The 22200-nt window shown below is 38.2% G+C and overlaps 1 protein-coding gene across 3 annotated transcripts in view; it reads right to left on the bottom strand.

The window, feature by feature from the left end:
- The window catches only part of LOC139746250 (mitochondrial ribosome-associated GTPase 1), a 73587-nt gene that overhangs the window by 27778 nt on the left and 23609 nt on the right, over positions 1–22200 (bottom strand). The window contains exons 2-5 of one of the 3 annotated variants that reach the window (XM_071657257.1): positions 21898–22052; positions 13591–13686; positions 12176–12349; positions 248–2625 (exon numbers count right to left, since the gene is read on the bottom strand). In XM_071657257.1, coding sequence (XP_071513358.1) covers positions 12190–12349; positions 13591–13686; positions 21898–22052 — 411 coding nt within the window. In that variant the 3' untranslated portion in view covers positions 248–2625; positions 12176–12189. Of the gene's footprint in view, positions 1–247; positions 12350–13590; positions 13687–21897; positions 22053–22200 lie in introns of those variants that run through there. The other 2 variants (XR_011712118.1, XM_071657256.1) reach the window with 2 other exon arrangements.

The following is a 22200-nucleotide window of genomic DNA, read 5'->3' as shown; positions in this document are numbered from 1 at the left end:
CCACTCCTAGATATCTAAAACACTTCATTTCCTTCAATTTTTTCCTCCATTCAATCTTACAACCCAATTAACTTGTCCCTCAACCCTACTGAAGATAATAACCTTGCTCTTATTTGCATTTACTCTCAACTTTCTCCTTTCACACATTTTTCTGAATTTAGTCACCAACTTCAGCAGTTTCTCACTCAAATCAGTGACAAGCATACATAAGATTCAGGTAAATCCATAAGGAAAGGAAAATACAAAGTGTCAAGCACTTTCGTATAATTACATTGTCAGGAATGAGTACAGATGGAAAGAACCAGAATATAATATACCAGCCACCACAGGGTGGGGCTAGAAAATGAATTAAGAAACAGGTGAAGGGACTGGGGCATAGGTCACCTCTAATGACCTCACCTTTCTCAGGTTACCCTATGTTGTGGGAAACACATTTACATTTTTTCTGTCAATTATAAAGTTATATAACTCATACAAACCAACATTTTGATTGATATTAGTATCTCTACTATTTTCGAGAAGGGACGATTCAACAAAATTTCTATACATTACCGAGTTACTGTATGTAATAGCCTTAACACTGCACTATATTCTTGGCCATACCTAAAACCATTTTCATGTTGTTTAACCTTGATATTGAAAACCTTACCAGTTTAATCAATGTTAAACTGATTAAAATCTTTACATGGGATATTGTTCACACAACCCTTCTAGGAAGTTACAGATTTTCTGATAAGACTTTCCCAAACAGTAATATTGTTGCTCAAAACTATATCAATATTTAAGATTTTTAACAAAACATGAACATTAAGTACTTCTCACAATAGGGCAACACCATGGTTCTGTTCACAAATGGTTCTTTAGGTTGAACATTGTAAAAAGATTTTCTCGCAAAATTACAAACTAAACAAGGAAATTTTTGGAATAATACAATTCATAACCAATGTCACAGATATTGCAGAGTTCATCATCGATGAATTCTGAACTACAAAGGCGAAGTGCTCTAAGAAACATTTGATAAAAACAGAAAATGTTGCACTTTACTGTGATAAGTAGTAGTGAATATATGAACACACATTATGTGGGCTAACAGTGTATACTAAACTTTAGGTTATATCCATCCCTATGAATATTGCAGTCTAAGAATACCAATGTATTGTCTGTATCTGTGTCAAAGAGTGAACTTTTCTATTCCACCAAAAAATTCAAATTGTCAAGAAAAAAATGTTCATCTTTAACAATGTCATAAACAAAATATATCATCAACATACTTGACCATTTACTATCACTTGGTAAAATGTCAGAAAGTATCTTGCTTTCAAAAAATTTCATATATAAATTACTTTAGAGGGCTGAGGGAGGATATTCCAGCTGTGTTAAGAGACTATCACTGCACTAAAAGTTACAATCTTTAACACAGTTCAATTAACTCTGAAATGGTGCTTGGGAGCATTGGTAAAGTATGTCTGTCAAATTCTTCTGCCAAAAACTCATAATAAATCAACAACAAGGACTTCGATAAATAACGACACATCCAAACTAATACGCTTAATCATATAATCAAGCTGGGCACTACTAACTTTTTCTACTGGATCCATATTGTTTTTGGTATCAGAACCAGGATATTGTGTCAGTTAATGGACTGCGAATACTGACAAGCCATTTTGACAATCTATATGTTGTTGAACCAACCGAAGAGACTATAGGTCTTTCAGGGTATCCTAGTTTATGGGTCTCAAATATACCGTACATGTAGGGCAAGGAAGGACTAAAAGAAGAAAATTTCTTAATACATCATTATCTTTAAGCAACTCTTTTGTTTTCTTATTAACTTGCTTCTTACCGTTTCTGTGGGATCAGTTCTAAGAGGAGAATACATACTTCTATCTTCTAATAAAGCATACAGTTTATCTAGATAATCTTTATTCAAAATCACTACGGCATTCAACTTGTCAGCTTTAGTGATGTGCAGATCCATCCTTTATCAAATCAACAAGAGCACTCTTAAAACGAGCTGGACAAACTTGGAGGTGCACTATTGGATATAGCATTATGAACCATTCCTCTACAAAACACTGATGTCATCTTTAGGCAAAGCTTTACTTTTTTTCCAGATTGCAAAATGCCCTAACAATTTCCACAGCATTTTGACCATTCAGGTTACTAGCAAAACTTAAGACTGTATTCTAAAGCTGTGGTAGCAACTTTATCATGTGCATTGTCTGAAAGATTTGCAACAAGACAGGTTTACATATTTCGACAAACACTGCTGTCAATAAATACTTGCAAAGTAAGGTTTAATGTTTTACACAGAATATCACATTCAGATCTCATTTCCTCAAAACGGTAATCTAAAAGTACTTCTTTATGATCCAATGTTAGCACACTGAAAGTTATTCCAATTCACACATTTTACTGGAAAGCTTCCTTTACTTCAGTGTAGCAAATGGATGGGCAATCAAACATCCATATCAGTCATTGTGAGAGAACAGATTTTGTTAACACTTGTTCTTCCATACATTTCTGAAGAAACTTGATACATAACCTTAGCTTACGAGCCTTCAACAGAGACCAGAAGAACTCATACATGAAGGGAGCCAGTCCAGGATTAAGTGCAGCAAGGTTCTGGAAGAAACGGATGGTATCCAATGATGCAAGAAGTATACTAGTAGCGAGTGTACATAAGATGCAGGCAAAGCCACAAGGAAATGGAAAATATGAAGTGTCAAGCACTTTTGTATAATGACATCAGGACAGAATGCAGTTAAAGAAACCAGAATACGATATACCAGCCACCTATGGGTGGGTCAGGCATATAAATTAAGAAACAGCTGAAGGGATTAAGGCACAGGTCACCTTTGATGACCTCACCTCTCAGGTTACAAACTGAGGTTAACCTATGTTCTGGGAAGCATACCTAGAAGTTATCTAATTAGTATAAACCAAAATTTTTATTCACAATGATATCTCTACTGAGAGTAGCCTATGTTATGGAAAGCATATCTAAAAGTTATCTAATTAATGGAAACCATAATATTGATTCAAATCGCTATCTCTATTTGATAAGAGATGATTCAACAGTGTTTCTATAACCTTAACACTGTTCTACTCAATATGATGACAATGTGACTAACACTGCATATATTCTGCTTTCTTGTGATCCCAACAAAACACAATCAATATGGTCTGGTGTTAACTAGAACAAAAGTTGCATAGTGAAGCATTAAGTCTGACGACATATGGGCCCCACAAAACCAGATTAGAACACATGTCCCTGAGGGAAGTTTTAAGACTGACATCCTGTAGGCCCTGCAATACCCTATAAGAATGGTCTGGCATTGGCCAGAAGAAAAGCACCAGAGCAAAGCTTTAAATCGGATGAACTTTGGGCCCCAAGAAACCCAATTAAATGGTCTGGTATTAGCTAAAACAAAAGTCCAAGAGTAATGCTATACGTTTGATGACCCATGGGCTCTGCAAAATCTGATCTAAACGTTCTAGTGTTAGCTAAAACAAAGTCCCTGAGGGAAGAATTAAGTACAGCGACCCCTGAGCCCCACAAAACTCGATCAAAATGGTCTGGTATTAGCTAGAACACATATCCCTGAGGGAAGCTTTATGTTTGACAACCTTTGAGCCCCATAAAACCCAATTAAAATGGTCTGGTATCAGCCATGAAAAAAGGCCCATATCTAAGCTTTAAGTCTGATGACCTGTGAACTCTGTAAGACCCCATTAAATTGGTCTAACAGCTGAAACAAAAGTCACAGAGGGAAGCGTTAACTTTGGGGACCCATGAACCCTATCAAACCTGATTAAAATGGTCTGGCATCAGCCAGAAGAAAAGTACCAGAGCAAAGCTTAAGTCTGAGGACTGTAAAGCCCTGCATAACTAGATTAAAATGGTTAGGCATTTGCTATAACAAAAGTCCCAGAATGAAGCTTTAAGAATGATGATCCTCGAGCCTCACAAAATCTGATTAAAATGGAAAGGTATTAACCAAAATAAAAGTCAGAACAGGAAGTGTTAACTCTGGCGATCTGTGGGCCCCACCTAAACTAATCAAATTGGTCTGGCATTAAACAGAAGAAAAGTACCATGGTAAACCTTTAAGTTTGACAACCCTTGGGCCCTACGTAACCTGATTAAAAAGTCAAATGCTAGCTAGAGGAAAAGTCCCAGACTGAAAATTTAAGTTTGTTGATCCATGCCCCCCCACAAAAAAAAATATATATATATATATATATATATATATATATATATATATATATATATATATATATATATTTATATATATATATATTTTTTTTTTTTTTTTTTTTTTTTTTATACTTTGTCGCTGTCTCCCGCGTTTGCGAGGTAGCGCAAGGAAACAGACGAAAGAAATGCCCCCCCCCCCCCCATACACATGTACATACACACGTCCACACACGCAAATATACATACCTACACAGCTTTCCATGGTTTACTTCAGACGCTTCACATGCCTTGCTTCAATCCACTGACAGCACGTCAACCCCTGTATACCACATGACTCCAATTCACTCTATTTCTTGCCCTCCTTTCACCCTCCTGCATGTTCAGGCCCCGATCACACAAAATCTTTTTCACTCCATCTTTCCACCTCCAATTTGGTCTCCCTCTTCTCCTCGTTCCCTCCACCTCCGACACATATATCCTCTTGGTCAATCTCTCCTCACTCATTCTCTCCATGTGCCCAAACCATTTCAAAACACCCTCTTCTGCTCTCTCAACCACGCTCTTTTTATTTCCACACATCTCTCTTACCCTTACGTTACTTACTCGATCAAACCACCTCACACCACACATTGTCCTCAAACATCTCATTTCCAGCACATCCATCCTCCTGCGCACATCTCTATCCATAGCCCACGCCTCGCAACCATACAACATTGTTGGAACCACTATTCCCTCAAACATACCCATTTTTGCTTTCCGAGATAGTGTTCTCGACTTCCACACATTTTTCAAGGCTCCCAAAATTTTCGCCCCCTCCCCCACCCTATGATCCACTTCCGCTTCCATGGTTCCATCCGCTGACAGATCCACTCCCAGATATCTAAAACACTTCACTTCCTCCAGTTTTTCTCCATTCAAACTCACCTCCCAATTGACTTGACCCTCACCCCTACTGTACCTAATAACCTTGCTCTTATTCACATTTACTCTCAACTTTCTTCTTCCACACACTTTACCAAACTCAGTCACCAGCTTCTGCAGTTTCTCACATGAATCAGCCACCAGCGCTGTATCATCAGCGAACAACAACTGACTCACTTCCCAAGCTCTCTCATCCCCAACAGACTTCATACTTGCCCCTCTTTCCAGGACTCTTGCATTTACCTCCCTTACAACCCCATCCATAAACAAATTAAACAACCATGGAGACATCACACACCCCTGCCGCAAACCTACATTCACTGAGAACCAATCACTTTCCTCTCTTCCTACACGTACACATGCCTTACATCCTCGATAAAAACTTTTCACTGCTTCTAACAACTTGCCTCCCACACCATATATTCTTAATACCTTCCACAGAGCATCTCTATCAACTCTATCATATGCCTTCTCCAGATCCATAAATGCTACATACAAATCCATTTGCTTTTCTAAGTATTTCTCACATACATTCTTCAAAGCAAACACCTGATCCACACATCCTCTACCACTTCTGAAACCGCACTGCTCTTCCCCAATCTGATGCTCTGTACATGCCTTCACCCTCTCAATCAATACCCTCCCATATAATATATATATATATATATATTCTTTCGTCTGTTTCCTTGCGCTGCCTCGCTGGAGCGGGGGACGGCGACGGGGCAAAGTGAATAAATAGATAAATATATATAGGGGAGAAAGAATACTTCCCACGTATTCCCTGCATGTCGTAGAAGGCAACTAAAAGGGAAGGGAGCGGGGGGCTGGAAATCCTCCCCTCTCATTTCTTTTTTTAATTTTCCAAAAGAAGGAACAGAGAAGGGGACCATATGAGGATATTCCCTCAAAGGCCCAGTCCTCTGTTCTTAACGCTACCTCGCTAATGCGGGAAATGGCGAATAGTATGAAAAAAAAAAAAATATATATATATATATATATATATATATATATATATATATATAAATTTTTTTTTTTTTTTCTTTGTGGTGTGGCATCAGCCAGAACAAAAGTCCCAGAGTGAAGCTTTAAGTCTGACAACCTATGGATCGCACAAAACCTGATTAAAATGGTCTGGTGTTAACCAGAATAGTCCTGTAATGAAACTTTACGTTTAATGACCCATGGGCCCTCAAAATCCAATCAAAATGGTCTGGCATAAGCAAAAACAAAAGTCCCAGATTTAGACTTTAAGTTTGACAATATGTGAGCTCCCTAAGAAACATTTAAAAGGTCTGGCATTACCCAGAACAAAAGCCAAAGAGTGAAGCTTTTAATATGATAACCCTTATGCTCCACAAAACCCCATTAAAATTGTTGGGTGTTAGCCAGAACAAAAGTTGCAAAGGGAAGCATTATGTATGATGACCCATGAGCCCCACAAAACCCAATCAAAATGATCTGGTGTTAGCCAGAACAAAAGTCCCAGAATGACCATTTAAGATTAATAACCAATCCAATTCAAAATGGTCTGGCTTCAGAGAACAAAAGTTGCAGAGGGAAGCATTATGTGTGATGACATATGGGCCCCTCAAAACCAGATCAAAATAGTCTGGCGTTGGCCAGAAGGAAAGTTCCAGAGTGACACTGTAAGTCTGATGGCCCTCAGGCCCTGCAAAACCCCATCAAAATGGTCTTGCATTAGACACAAAAAAGCACCAAAGTAAGGCTTTAAATTTAGTGACCCGTGGGTCCCCCAAAAAACGATTAAAAGCTCTAGCATTACCCAAAACAAAAATGTCAGAAAGATGCTTTAAACTTAATGACCCATGGCCCTTGCAAAACCCAAATAAAATGGTCTAGTGTTAGCCAAAACAAAATTCCCAGAATGAACCCTTAAGTTTGAGGACCAGTGAGGCCCATAAAACCCAATTAAAATGGTCTGAAGTTAGCTACAACAAAAGTTGCAGAAGAAAGCATTATGTCTGATGATCCAGAGGCCCTACAAAACTCCAAGTAAAATGGTCTGGCATTAACCAACCAAAAGTCTCAGAGTAAAGCTTGTGAGTAAAGCTTTGAGACTAACCACTCATGAATCCCACAAAACCTGATTAAAATGGTCTAGCATTAGCCAGAACTAAAGTTCCAGAGTGAAGCTTTATGTATGACAACCTCCGAGTCTTACAAAACCTAATTAAAATGGTCTGGTACTAGCCAAAACAAAAGTTACAGAAGGAAGCATTAAGTCTGATGACCTGTAGGCCATACAAAACTTGATTAAAATGGTCTGGTGTTGACCATAACAAAGTCTCAGAGGAAAGCTTTAAGTATGACCGCCTGTGAACCCCCCAAAAAAACAATTAAAATGGTCTGGCATTACCAAGAACAAAAGTTCCAGAGTGAAGCTTTAAGTCTGATGACCTCTGGCCCTACAAAACCCATTAAAATGGTCTAGCATTAGTCAGAAGAAAAGTCCCAGAGTAAAGCTTTGAATGTGACAAACTGTGGGCCATATAAAACCCAATTAAAATGGTCTGGCATTAGCCAGAACAAAACTAAAAGAGCGATGCTTTAAGTTCAATGACCCTTAGATCTCTCAAAATATTACTGAAATGGTCGGCATTACGCAGAGTAAAAGTACCAAAGCAAAACTTTAAAACTGATGACCCGTGTTTCCTAAAATACCCAATCAAAGAGTATTTGATGACCCTTGGGATATACAAAACCCATATAAAATGGTCTGAAGCTAGCCACAACAAAGTCACAGAAGGAAGGAATAAGTTTGATGACCCACAGGCCATACAAAACCCAATCAAAATGGTCCGGCATTAATCAAAACAAACATCTTTGAATAAAGCTTTGAGTTTGATGACACTTGGGCCCCATAAAACAAAATCAAAATTGTCTGGCGTTAGCCAGAACAAAGTCGCAGAAGGAAGCATTAAGTTTGATGACCCTTGGGCCCTGGAAATCCAAATCAAAATAGTCTGGCATTAGCCAGAACAAAAGTCCCAGAGTGAAGCTTTAAGTTTGATTACTTCTGGGCCCCACAAAACACAACTGAAATGGTCTGGCATTAGCCAAAATAAAAGTTCCATGGTGAAACTTTAAGTCTGACAACCCATGGGCCCTGCCAAACCCTATTAAGATGATCTGGCATTAGCCAGAACAAAACTCCCATGGTGATGCTTTAAGTTTAATGACCCTTAAGCCCCTTAAAACCCCATTAAAATTGTCTGGCATTACCCAGAAGAAAAGTACCAAAGTAAAGCTTTAAATTTGACAAACCATGGTCCCAAAAAACCTGACTGAAAGGTCTAGCATTCAAGTTTGACAACCCATGTACCCAACAAAACATGATTAAAATGGTCTGGCATCAGCCAAGAGAAAAGTTCCACAGTGATGCTTTAAGTTTGACGACCTGTGGGCCCCACAAAACTTGATTAAAATGGTCTGGTGTTAGCCTAGCCGAACAAAAGTGTCACAAAACAAGATGTATACTGAGCAAAAGATGATGCAGGAGTCCCGAAAGAAGTCAGGAGTGTAGTGTTGAGCTGTAACTGTATGAGTGCACTTAGTTCTTGAGGAAATGAAACAATTAATAAAAAGGAGAAAGAGTATTGGAGACAGGACAAAACTCTGATGAATTCTCCGAATCATAAGGAGACACAAATATGCAGTCATAGAAATAGACCAGTTAGAGAGAAAGGTATGCATTAGAGAACAAGGACAGAGAAATAATCTTAGAGATCAGATCCTAATGCCACTCTGTGTCCAAAGCTTTAACATATTAAGGGTTACAACACTGGATTTCTTAGTTTATCAGAATGGATGACCACACTTTAGTAAGATAACTATCTGATCATCTTCATGGATCTCACCTTGTCAGATCCATCAAGATGATCAGATAGTTAACTATGAGATTCAAATTGTTAAAGGAAATAGGAGTTAAGAAATTTAAAGATTTTGGAAAAAGTCAAAGCAAGAGGATGATAACTGGAAAGTTAGATCAGTACCCCATATTTGGGACAGGCTCTCTCAATGCATAGAACTGAAAAAAAAAGTTCTGGCTTTAAGAAACAGTGAAGAACAGGAAGCATGGGCAGAAGTTTGGAAGCATAGTCTTTAAAACCCCAAGGAGAAATGTCACCTATTCCATATGCCTTGCATATGTCCAAAGAGAAGAGCACTTTTTGGACTATCTGATGAGATTACAGGGAGAAGCACAGGATCAATTAGAGATGTAAGGGGATTTGGAAGTGCTGGAGTCAGTCATGGTGGAGAAGAAATAAATGTTGATTTGTCATCTAGAGAGACAGCTATACTGTAAGTGAAATAGAAAAGCAATGGAAAGATATTATTACATATGTACAACTCCTGGAAACCCTTCTCTAAGGGTTCCTGAAGATTCAAAGCTGTGCTATAATAAGTAGGTGGGAATGGAAGGGGTAAGAAGTTCTCTGATGCAATTGTGCTCCAATGATACAACCTTACGGAACAACCCCAAGCTCATGGAGTTTGGGAACTCAATGCACTTTGGAACTGCAATCTTTTATCCATAGCCAGACAAAAACAGTACAACAATGGTGTTAGAAAGTTTCCCAGTAAAATAACTAGGGAAGTGCTTTTGCAACCAGCATACTGTCATATTGAGCACTGCCCAAAGTGTGGCAGGTGCCACATAATAAAGCTTTCCCTATATTCATAATTGAAAATAATAAAATCAATACACTACTTTCTAAAGTTTGAAGTATTATCAAAGGCAATCAACAGTACATCTGCTAATTGGTCTGTTATCAATTCAAATTTAGTGTTCATTTCTTTTTGGGCCAATGCAAAAGTATAGAAAATTTTGAAAGAATTATTCATTAACAAAATGTTGAATACATTACAGATAATATCAATATTTAGACTCACAAGTATATTCAATGTTGGTCATGCCCCTCTTTGCTTATGAATCTTCTTCACATGTTCAATAATCTAGGACCTGTCAATAAATCTTTCACTGTAATATTCAGGAAAAAAGTACACTCCAATCCTCAGTTTTAAAACAATTCCTTAACATCAATAAGCCTTACAAGCAGAATGACCCCTCTTTCTAAATAGAATAATTCAAATATATATGACATTGAGTAAGGACCCTCTGAAAGAGATGTTGGATGGGCCTTTGGCCTTACATCTGCTACTAAAATGAATGTTAGACAGTCATATCTCCCATTATTATTTCATTACAATTAATTCTTAAGGTAAATGTAAATAACAACCAAACTAACTATTTGTGACATGACAGTAACATTACCTTAATCAGACCTCTTGAGAAAAAAAATATTTAGCCTCAAAATATATATATATATATACACATTTCATGTTAAGTAAAGAACCTACAAGAATAACATAAGTACCCCTGATAAACTTATGTTTTATAAATGTAAAACAAACAAAACTTATGTGATTTTCTTATTCACAGGCCCTAAATGGAATAAAATGATTATACTATGCACTGCCCACTTTCTTGAATTTGTTAATAATGAATTTTGGTCAAACATACATGCTGTAGCAGATATGTCAGTTTTTACTGAAATCTAAATTCTTATGTGCACTGCAGAAATACAAAGTTCACACAATCATACGTCGATAGCTGCTGTGAATATGAAAGTTATACACATAATCAGCCATTCAACAGTTATACTTACAATATTCAACACTGCAATTCCTTATACCTTTATATCCCTTACTAGTGTACCAGCTTCAATGAAATGTGTATTGATATAATATTCTACACCTGACATTTTTGAAATCCAGTAAATGGGCTAGGAGGTCTATTTCTTTTCCCCTTAGAATAACAACTGATCAATTCACTGTAAAAGAAATTTACATCCTCATTTTATAACATGATACACTCAATTCTGGAGTGATATTCTGATGTCATATGAGCATAAAATGCAAAGGGCTGTTCTGTTAAACGAGTCAAAGCTCAGGTTTTTCTAATTCCATGTACGTATGTCTACATCAACTTTCACACATCATGAAATAATATCAATGTCTTTGGTGTGTGTTCCGCATCGGTAAAATTTCTTTTTAATCTACAAGCACATTTAACACTGTAAATCCTGGTGAAATTACAAAGCAGCACTTCTATATAAGCTGTAACTGCACACAGTGCCTTATGTAGTATTCCCTATGCTAGAGTTCTTATGTAATCTAGTTAGATCTTATTCTAAGCTGATCAAATAATATCAAAATCAAAGAAAAACAGGAAGCTGCAAAATTTCATGTTTATCAGAAACTGAAGCAACATAAATGCAAGAAAGGCTGAAGAGTCAAGTTGAGCCAATCTAGTTTAAACTACAATATAGGACACTATTTAAGGATAAAGAGTACATGGATAAGAAGGATGTACATTAGTGAGATTTCTATCTCTGCAGAGTGAAGAAACCTGAACAATACAAGATTACAGTATGACGAGTCTATGAGGGGTGATGAAAAGGCGCCAGGAATGGTATGGGATAATGAGTAAGCTCGATCAAATTCTCTTGAGCATAATAGATACTGGATGCAAGAAAACTAAAAAACAAATTAACAGAAATAATTAGATTAAACATGTCGTGGAATCTACTTAATAATTTCTCAAACGATTCTTCATAGTGTATAAAGTTATATCACCATATCCTAATGAGGAATCAACTTAAAATGACTCAGAGTAAAGGTGATTTATGTGCACTATATGAAATCACAAAAGAAAGAGAAAAGTGTCAAATCATTATAATGGTATTTTCTGATTATCATGTGGACATTCATGAAAAGTTATCTACATTTCAATTCATGAAAGAAAAGGTGAGGATTTGCGCAATATCTTGTTTAGTTAGTATCTTTACAATTGTAGCTTTTACATTTTCCATTGGCTAGAATGACTAAGAGAAAAAATTCTCTGAATAAAACAAATTATGGTTGTAAAAGAATCATACCCGTTCATTAAATACAATCACTTAAAATGCTTCTTATTTCATTCAACTTCATTACATAAGAATGGCCAAAAAGAAAATTACACAGCCTTACAGCAGAATTCTAAGTCACTGGTTTCTCTCGCTGATGTCCTCTAAAAGATCATCAAGCATTATTGGTCCAAACTTTCCAGATCTGAACCCTCTGATAAATGTAGTTGCACTGTGCAAAAGATCTGGAACAACTTGAATGCCACTAAAGCTGCGATATTTTCTCAGCCAGTTGTTTCTGAAACAATATACGTTCCTTTAATTACCAATAAGACACCAGCCCCTAATTTGTTCCTGCTATCACTATCAAACAGAACATAACTTGGAAATACATATTCTGCAAGGGAATCCCTATTCTGAATATCTATTCAAGATACAAAGATACCAATCATATAATTTTTCATGAAAAATGTCTACCTGAAAATAATTTTTGCTCACTAATGTGTGACTTCAATTTTGCTTTCGATTTATTAATGCCCACTAACAAATGTAAATCAACTGTGGCATGTACATCTGAACAGTGGTGAGAAATCCCATCTACCAGGGCCTGGTCAGTAGTCTAAAGTAAACAAGCTTCTACTCTCATTCCCTGCATCATGGTTGTGTTACCTGATCCCTCATCCCTTGACCTAAGTGTAGAAGGGTAGGAAGTCCTGTATAATAAGACAGTCAATGACCTGTGTCTAACTCAAATTATCCTATTCTGGAAAGGCCACATTCCCTGGCCCTCTTGTACCCCGATTTCCTGTGCCGTCTTTCTCCTGTATTAGCTTTCTTACTTACCCTCTATCAAACATGTCGACATTTTTCTCTAAAGCTCTGCCATAATAGGCTTTTGCAGTTCTTTTCAGATGGAAGCTGTCTCTAACATAAAGGCTTCTGTCATGATGTCACATTTTCTTCCTCTCCACACACACTCAACTTGGCTTAAAGGATGCAAATCTATGTTGAATCTGATCAGTAAACCTAATATAACTAGTTTCTCATGGCTCTCTCTGAGCTTAGAAATAAAAGCCTTATACCTGCCTACAATTTCCTCTGATCTGCCTCAAATTACATCACCAATTCTCACCTGCACCTTGAAGCGTTTGAGACAATGTCTTGATGTACTGATAGAATCTCTGACCAGAATGATAATTCATCCTTCACTGCACTACACCTATCTTAAATTAGTACATCTCTAGCCTGGCCTGCCTTTGGCTGACATGTCTTCCACGCTAGTATCACCCTTTACTACATCCTCAACTACACCAAACCTATTTTAAGTCAGTAACTCTAAAGCCTTCCCTAACTAAGGCTGACATGCCTCATAACATTCCATCCATAACAATGCTAAAGACTCACATTAATGTTAAACACCTTAATGCATTCCTATATCTTTTTCAAACTATTCAATTATACTATCATTCAACTTTTATGTATACTCTAATTTCATTAAAAAAGCATTTTACAGCATTCAAATGGTTTCTTACTTCATACCTAACTGCTGCTTTTCCCAGAAGATGCTGAATGTCATCAGTTGGTTCATCTAATCCAAGGTAGCTGACATAGGAATGATTTCCTTGGAAGTTCAACCTGTAATAATACAAACAGAATAGGAAAGTTGTGACTGTAACTGAGAGCCACTACAATCAAACTTCTGAGTTTACCAGAACTGTAAAGTTCTATCAATCCATCTGTATCTCTGATGCCAGTTCCAATTGGAACTCCCTCAAAGGGGAGGTCATGGCAACAGAGTCTCCAAAACCAGTGAACTCTAGTTCCGCTTCCTAGCCTTTAGTGCCTCACCCTTGACAGGCCACTGGGCGATGGCAAGTCTAATGCAGTGTATGCAGAGGTTCCCTCTTAATGTTCCTACTGGCTTCTTCTGCCTAATGCTCCTACCTACTACTTCTACCTAACGTTTCTTCCTAATGTTCTTACCTACTACTTCTGTCAACTACTATAACCATTTTGCCAAAAGGAAAAGCTAGTGCATAGTGCATGTCACACAAAAATCTAGTTACAAAGAATGAGCTATGTGAGTTCAGTGTTGTCAAGTGTTAAGTACGGTATGGAGAGACTGTATGCTTTTGGACAGAATGTCAGTAGTCCACGTGTGGGTGAGGGAGAAAGAAAAGACAGCTATCTGGGTCAGAAGAGTCTAACCTGACAACCACTGAAGTGATGGCTCACTAAGCAGTTGCCACTAACTATCTCAATACCCAGGCAGGTAGTACTGGTAATATACTGTACTTTCCTGGTCATTGGCTGCCTACCTCCTAACAGATAAGGAAATATTAAGCAAGCTGTTCACATCCTAAATAATGCCAAAACAAGGATATGCTTCTCAAGTTTGATCACATTTAAAGAAGCACATAACAGCTAAAACAGAGGGTCCATAGGGCAAAAAAGACAGTACGGGAATTAAGAGAGCTAACTGGAGATGGATAGAAATACATATCAAATGCTCAGGTTCTCAAGATGAAGGAGGGTGAAAGAATTGCACTAGATGGAATAAATTGTGGGGATGTGATAAACAGGGTGGAAACATGGTGTCAATGGGCTGAACCAAGACATATGAAGCAGCTAAAGGAAGCCATGGAAATGTCTGTGGGGCCAGGTTGGAGATGGGGACTGTGGTCTCAGTGCATTACACATGACAGCCAGAGAATGGATGAGAGCAAATGAGGCCTTTCTTTGTCAAACAAGTATGAAAGAAAAAAGTTACAAAGAAAAGCTAAAAGTTTTACATCTGCCCACCTTGAAAGGAGTGAGGGGTGACCTGACCACAACCTTTGAAGCAAGGAGGGGTGACCTGATCACAACCTTTAAGTTTTTAAAATAAAGTGATGATGTTGACAGAAAGCAGTTCTTCAAGAGACATAGGAACAGGGCAACTAAAGGACATATAATGAAATTAAGCTAGAAACTTATGAAACGTGATGTAAAGAAGTACTTTTACAGTATAAGAGAGAAGGATGAACGGAACAGAATGAGAGTGGTTATGGTTAAAGGATACAGCATACATAAACCTAAAAATTTTGTATGATAATAGAGAATGTTCAAGTGATGGAGCCTCATAAGTGTAAAACTGCAAAGCTTGGGACTGGAATAAAAAATACAGCATATGATGTGCGAAAAATACGAGAACAAATTGGGACATCGATGATGGGGAGCAAATGGGAAACTGGAAACAAGTACTGTTGAGATGAGGAGATGGAGTGAGAATTCAGAAGGACTGTTGAAGGTATTTAACAATAGGTGGCAGACTCAGAGAGGTATGCAGAATAAAAGTCATGAAGAAAAGTTTAGTGAAGAGAGAAGAGGTCATGAAAGACTTGTGGACGATGAAACGTAGCAAGGCAGATGGAGTGGATGATACTGCAGTCTAATTTCATTAGAAAGGGGGTGACTGTGTTCTTGGCCAGTGAGCTGGGATTTTCAGTGTGTACAATGGACAATGGTGAGGGCCTGAGGACTGGACGAATGCATGTATAATGCCACTGCATAAAGGTAATTGGAACAAAGGTAGGTGTTCAAACTACAGAGGTATAAATCTGATGTGTTTATCTGGTAAAGTGTATGGGAGAGACATGACTGAGAGGGTGAGGCCATGTACTCAGCATCAGATTGGGCCAGAACAGTGTGGTTTCAGGAGTGGTAGATGTGTGGATTGAGCATTTCCTTTATGGATATGTGAGAAATACTTTGAGAAACAGAATGATTTGTATGTGAAATTTAAGGATCTGAAGAAAACATATGATTGGGTTGAGAGAAATACCTTGTGGGGGTCTTACAAAGGAATGCTACTAAAAGCATTAAGAAGTTTCTATCAAGGGTGTAAGGCATGTGTACAAGTTAAGGGGGATGAGAGTGAATGGTTTCAATTGAAGGTTGGTTTCTGGCAGGGGTGTGCGTGTGATGTCACCATCACTGTTCAATTTGTTTACTGATGGGATGATGAGGGAGGTAAATGCAAGGGTTTTAGATACAGAAGCAAATATGCAGTCTGTAGGGAGTCAGGGGCCTGGAAAGTGAGTTAGTTGTTGTTTGCTGATAATACAGCATTGGTGACAGATTCAACTGAGAGACTGCAAAAGTTGTTGTCAGAGTTTGGGAGTGTGTGAGAGGAGAAGGTTAAGAAAAAATGTTAATAAAAGCAACATTATTAGGTTTAGCAGGACGGAGGGACAGGTTAATGACATGTGAGTCTGAATGGAGAAAACTTGGAGGAAATGAAGCGTTTCAGATCCCTAGAAGTGGAAATGGCAGTGAGTGGAAACATGGAAGCAGAGGTGAGTCATAAGGTCTGTGAGGGGGTAAAGCTTATGGGAGCAATGAGGAATGTTTGAAAAGAGAGGTTGCTATCTAGAAGGGTGAAAATGGGTATGTTTGAAGGTATAGTAGTCCCTAAGTTGTTGTATGGATGTGAGGCATGGACTAAAGATGATATGAGAAGGAGGGCAGATGTATTGAAAATGAAATGTTCAAGGACATGTGGTGTGAGGAGGTTTGATCGAGTAAGCAATAAATTTGTAAGAGAGAGGTGGTTATAAGAAGAGGGTGGCTGAGAAAGCTGAAGAAGTTGTACCAAAATGGTTTGAACATATGGAGAGAATGAATGAGGAGAGGTTGAGAAAGAGGATATGTATGTGTCAGAAATAGAATGGACAAGGAAAATGAAGGGAGACCAAATTGGAGATGGAATGATGAAGTTAAAATGATTTTGAGCGAATACGACCTGAACATGAAGGAAGGTGGAAGGCATGTGCATGACAGAGTGAAGTGGAGCAATTTGGTACAAAGATGATATGCTGTCAATGGACTGGACCAAAGCATATGAAGTGGCCAGGGGAATCCATGTAAAGGTTTGTGGGGCCTGGTAGTGGATAGTGGATTGTAGTTTCATTGCATTATCCATGACAGATAAAGAATGGATGTGAGTGAATAAGACCTTTCTTTGTTCCTGGTACTACCTTGTTAATGCAGAAAATGGCTAACAAGAGTGAAAAAAGTTACGTGGAAAAGAAGTCCATACCTATAAAGTTCAGGACTGATACCACAAATACAGCATAAAATTAAAAATAAAAGAAGACCATAACCTTTTTTGTCTGTATTCCTGGCGCTACCTCGCTGAAGCAGGCGATAGCAATGCTGTTTTCCTGTGGGGCAGGGTAGCGACAGGAAAGAATGAAGGCATGCAAGTATGAATATGTACATGTGTATGTATGTAGTGTCTGTGTATGTATATGTATGTATATGCTGATAAGTACATGTATGTATATGTGCATATGTGAGCATTTATGTATATATATGTGTATATGAGTGGATGGACCATTCTTCGTCTGTTTCCTGATGCTACCTCGCTGACGCGGGAAACAATGATTATGTATAAATAAATCTTTTTTTCATATATGCACTCCATTTCCGACATGAGCAGGGTAGCAACAAAAATGCTAATAGAGCTATAGAGGGAAAATTCCTAACTTGGCTCCATGCTCTATTCGTTCTTTTGGAAAGTAATTCAGGAATGGAGAATTTCCAGCAACCCACTCCCACCCATCTTAATCACCTTCTATGACATGCAGGGAATATGTGGGCCATCTTCTTTCTCCCCTATCCCCAGGGATATGACTTTATAGATAAAAAAAATAAGAAGGAAAGAAGGCCAGAACTGTAAAGTTTAAGACAGGTATCATAAATAAACACTTTAAAATAAAAGAAAGTAGACAATAAGAGATAAAGAGGAAAATGTGATAACAGAAAGAAAATACAGAGGATATCCCATTCTTTTCTTTTTTTGTGACTGACATAGCATAGGCAAAACATATCCCAATCAAGGCTGTCTCAGGTGAAAGTAATTGGCATGAAAAGAAAGCAGAAATTAACAGGGTTCTGCTGGTGTTTGTAGACCAGACTCTTAAAAGGATAAAATTTATATAAATAAAAAAAGACAGAAGGAGGTAGAGAGTTCCAAAGCTTAACTGTTTGAGAGAAGGAAGTACCATATAGGTCAATTCTCAAGAGGCCAGTCTCCGCAGAGAAAATGAGAAGCAGCAACCACCTTTATACATCACATTGAATGCTGGGATACATGCAGACAATTGAAGAAAACAGTGGGCAGAATAATACCTGTAGAAAAGGGAAACAGCAGCAACATCACAGCATGCAGAGAGAGATGGTTGAAGAAAGGAGATGCCTGAAGAGTTAATGAGATGAAAAGTTTTTGATTCCAATCTGGTTAATAAAGAGGTACAGGAAGAGCTATTCTAGATGTGTAAGCAGTCCTCCAGACTAGGGTATAAGGTTCAATCATTACAAAAAAATTGGGAAATGAACATCTGTAAAAAGCTCACGGATGAATTTGGTGCCAGCACTTCAACAATTTATGATATCAAGAAACACACAGAGAAAATTTTCTTATTTTTTCTATATAGTGATTTGCTCAAGTGAATAAGAGTAAAACTTTCACCAAGTAAATATCCAATATATGGATCAAATTTTATATGAGAGGTTTCGTTAGTGTACGTGTGAGGGTGAGGGGGTGGCTTTCTCAGAGCCAATGTGAAACTGGCAGGCCAAGATGTTCCAAGATGAACTAGATACAGATACAATGTGTAAGAATTCTCAAGGATGGTTCACCAGATTTAAGCCTTAAACCCTTAAGGTAAATACAGTATACCCTCAATTCAACAGACCCCAATATAATGGACTTCAGATTTTATGGACAAATAATATGCTACAATAATTAATAGTAATCAAAAAAAAAATTAAAAATCTCAAACGCCACAATATGTGCATTTCATATCGCACTTCTTTTTGAAAAAATGGGGTAGACTCAATCTGGTTCGGTCTGAGTTTGCATGTCTCAAGCTATCGTGTGGTCAGGTTGTATACAGAGTGTTCCTGTCATTTCAGAACTGTGACTTTATGCATTATATAAAGTTGCAATCCTTACAATTCAAAATAGCATCAAGTGATCGTAAGAGGTGCAATGAAAGCAGGTAGTCCACCCTCACTTTACTATAAAGAAGTATCCTTTCACAGGAGAGGGGTGTCATCATCTCGACCTGTCTGGCTCCTGCCTCCAAATGCCCAGGGAGCATTTCTACGCTGTCAGGTGCCCGCCACCTAACTATCGTACCACACACCAAACCATACACCCTCCTCATGTGATTTTGTTAACTAAATGTGACATTTTGTTACTTTCCACATATTTCCTGCTTGTCACAGAAGGCAACTAAAGGGAGAGGGAACAGGGGGCTGGAAATCCTCCCCTCCAATTTTTTATTTTCCAAAAGAAGGAAAAGAGAAGGGGGGCCAAGTGAGGACATTCCCTCTAAGGCTCAGTCCTCTGTCTTAACACTACCTTGGTAATGCAGGAAATGGTGAATAAGTATGAAAAAAATAAACAAAAACAAAACTAAAAACAAGAAAACAACAAAAAAGAGAATGAAATTGAGCTTTGACAAGCCACACATCACTGCTCAACAACAATACACTTCCTCTACATGCAAGCAGAACAAAAATGACATAAATTAGTGTGTTCACTCTTCATGGAAGCAACCACAGACATGATCTTGCAAGTTTGTGGGGCAGTGTCTCACATGGTGAGAGCACCGTGACCTGAGGCTGGGTGTCGCCACAACTAGGGGATGAAGCCACTGCTGGAGACACTTGACCTATGGGTGTCGTGGGGATTGGTGTAGGTGACATCAGTTTCCTAAAGACAGGAGGCCACTGCTGTCCAGCTTCATTGAGTATTGTCTCAGCTCCTTCACCACCACTACCATGCCTGACTTGTCCTACACCTTCGAAGTGATGTCCTGCACGCAGACAGGGGTGCCTACGGACAGCTGGGGCAGTGTAACGGCGTCATCTGCTGGACCTGCCCTGCACAAGAGCCTGACTCTCTGCTCTGGCCCGCTCCCTGTTTCACAAAGCAGCTCTCTATCACCAGTTTATTAAATACTGTTGCAGGGGCACCAGGACATCATTTTGCAACTGTCTTCCTGCTACCAGCTGCAAAGATGACTTATTCCCCTATCTTAAGGGGATGTTGAGATATCAGAGCATAGCCTTGGTCACTTTGCTGCTGTGCAGGCTACCTTCAACACTCGTGTTGCCCCTCAACACCTGTTTGGCTGCCTTTACAGCTGCTTCAGCACATCTCTTGGACTTGGAAAAGTGGGCTGCGGAGATGCAGGCCATGATTCCCCATTTTTTGCAGAGAGCTCCCATCTCCTCGCTGTCTAGACTGGTTCCATGTCCAAGTCTATTTCCTTTGGTGCACCCCATCTCCTGAAGAAGGTGAGCAGCCTTGTAATAACCTGGAATTTTCCCATGTAGGTTCGATTCCAACTCACTGCGCCATGTAAGAAGTGTAGGAGAGGGATGTCATCACCTCTCTCTCAGTCTGACTTCTGCCTCCAACTGCACGGTGAGTGTTCCCATGCTGCCAGGTGCCTGCTGCCCAACTATCCTACCACACACTAAACCCTACAATGATAAAGGTGTTAAAAGAAAGTGTGAACTTAAATGTGGCACAGAAATAAGTTACACTTGATTTAACGGACTTTCGGCATTAACTTACACCCCCTCCCCCTTATAGTCTATTAAATTGAGGGTTTTCTGTAATTATTATTTCATGCAATGCAAGAAAACCTACTAGAAAGACATGCATAGAAAAAATTTGTGGAAAATCCAATTTACCTTATCATTCACATAACAAAACTGATCATGAATGTTAATGATACACGACAATGCCAACACCAATTCATTTCCTTGATCTTTCTGAATATGCTAACTACAGTTCCAACCATCACCTGGATCTTCATCTTCAGCAACCCTTTAATTCATAGTAAAATCTAAGGTAAGAACTATTAAAAATTATTTCACAATACACTAATGTTGATGGCACTTCCTGAGCAACTGATTTCTCCATTTACTCATAATCTTTTATGTTAGTCATCATCTCTGGAACATAATCCTGTTTTCCCATACATCATCAATCAATAAAACATGTTTTCGTATAACCAGCTATTTTCTACAAACATAACTATCATGTCAAAAAGAATTGGCTGTAATAATTTTTTCTTTTCATACTTGACTGCATTTTCCTGCGTTAGTGAGGTAGTACCAGAAAAAGATGAAGAGAGGCTGCATCCACTTTCTAGCTGTTGTCATATGTATTATATAATGATATATAAACATGGTCTCACTTCATAAATCAATTAAGCATGTAAATAGATATAATGAGAAGCCATTTCATAAACGCTGAAATCCTTGTCTCACATTAAAACTCACTAAGATGTAAAAATGTTAGAGACTGGATGCTTGTAAACTGGATAAGGAAATGTAACCGAGAAGACAGCCTCTTACTTAATAAAATTTGGCAGATAACAATTCTGTTTATCCGTGTTTCTCTGTTCATTTCTCTCTCTGACTTCTGTCAGCCTGTCTCTCTTTCTGCTTGTCTAGTAACTGCTTATTCTCACCTAATGGTGAAGTGTACAGTGGGAGTTCTGCATTCATTCATTCTGCCTCTTGGACTTTGAGAGAGAATTCTGTAATGCACAATTCTTCAAATATTTCATGAAAATAGCAACTGCTGGTGCCATTTTTTGAGAAGTACTAAATAAAACAAAAAAGGGAAATCCTAGAATTCAGGAAAGTTTGAATCCTGAGCAACTTGAAATTGCAAAAGTGCACTGCAGCTTGTTATTCTCATTTAAATTTTCATCAATTCTAATTCCCCCCCAAAAAAATCTTTATTTCCTCCCCTATCTTACTGTATCATCTTACCTATACAAAAGGTAATCAGCAATCATGTCTTCCCCTACTAGATGATCTTTGATGGTGGCAACTAACGCTAGCTTGAGTCCTATCTCTGTATTCCCGATCTTTGGTGCCATCACACCAGGAGTGTCTAACAAATAAACTTTAGGGTGTTCACACACCTGAAAGAAGAGGAAACTTTTATCTTAAAATGTCATAAAAATGCAGCAAAAAAAAAAAAAAATTCACTTACATCTTTTGAATGTGAAAAATAATCAAATTTGAACATCTTTCCATGACATGGACACTTCTACAATAATCTTTGCCCTA

This window comes from Panulirus ornatus, chromosome 64, assembly GCF_036320965.1.
Source record: "Panulirus ornatus isolate Po-2019 chromosome 64, ASM3632096v1, whole genome shotgun sequence".
In the NCBI taxonomy this organism is placed as follows: Eukaryota; Metazoa; Arthropoda; class Malacostraca; order Decapoda; family Palinuridae; genus Panulirus; species Panulirus ornatus.
This window is presented reverse-complemented; position numbering and strand designations above follow the sequence as displayed.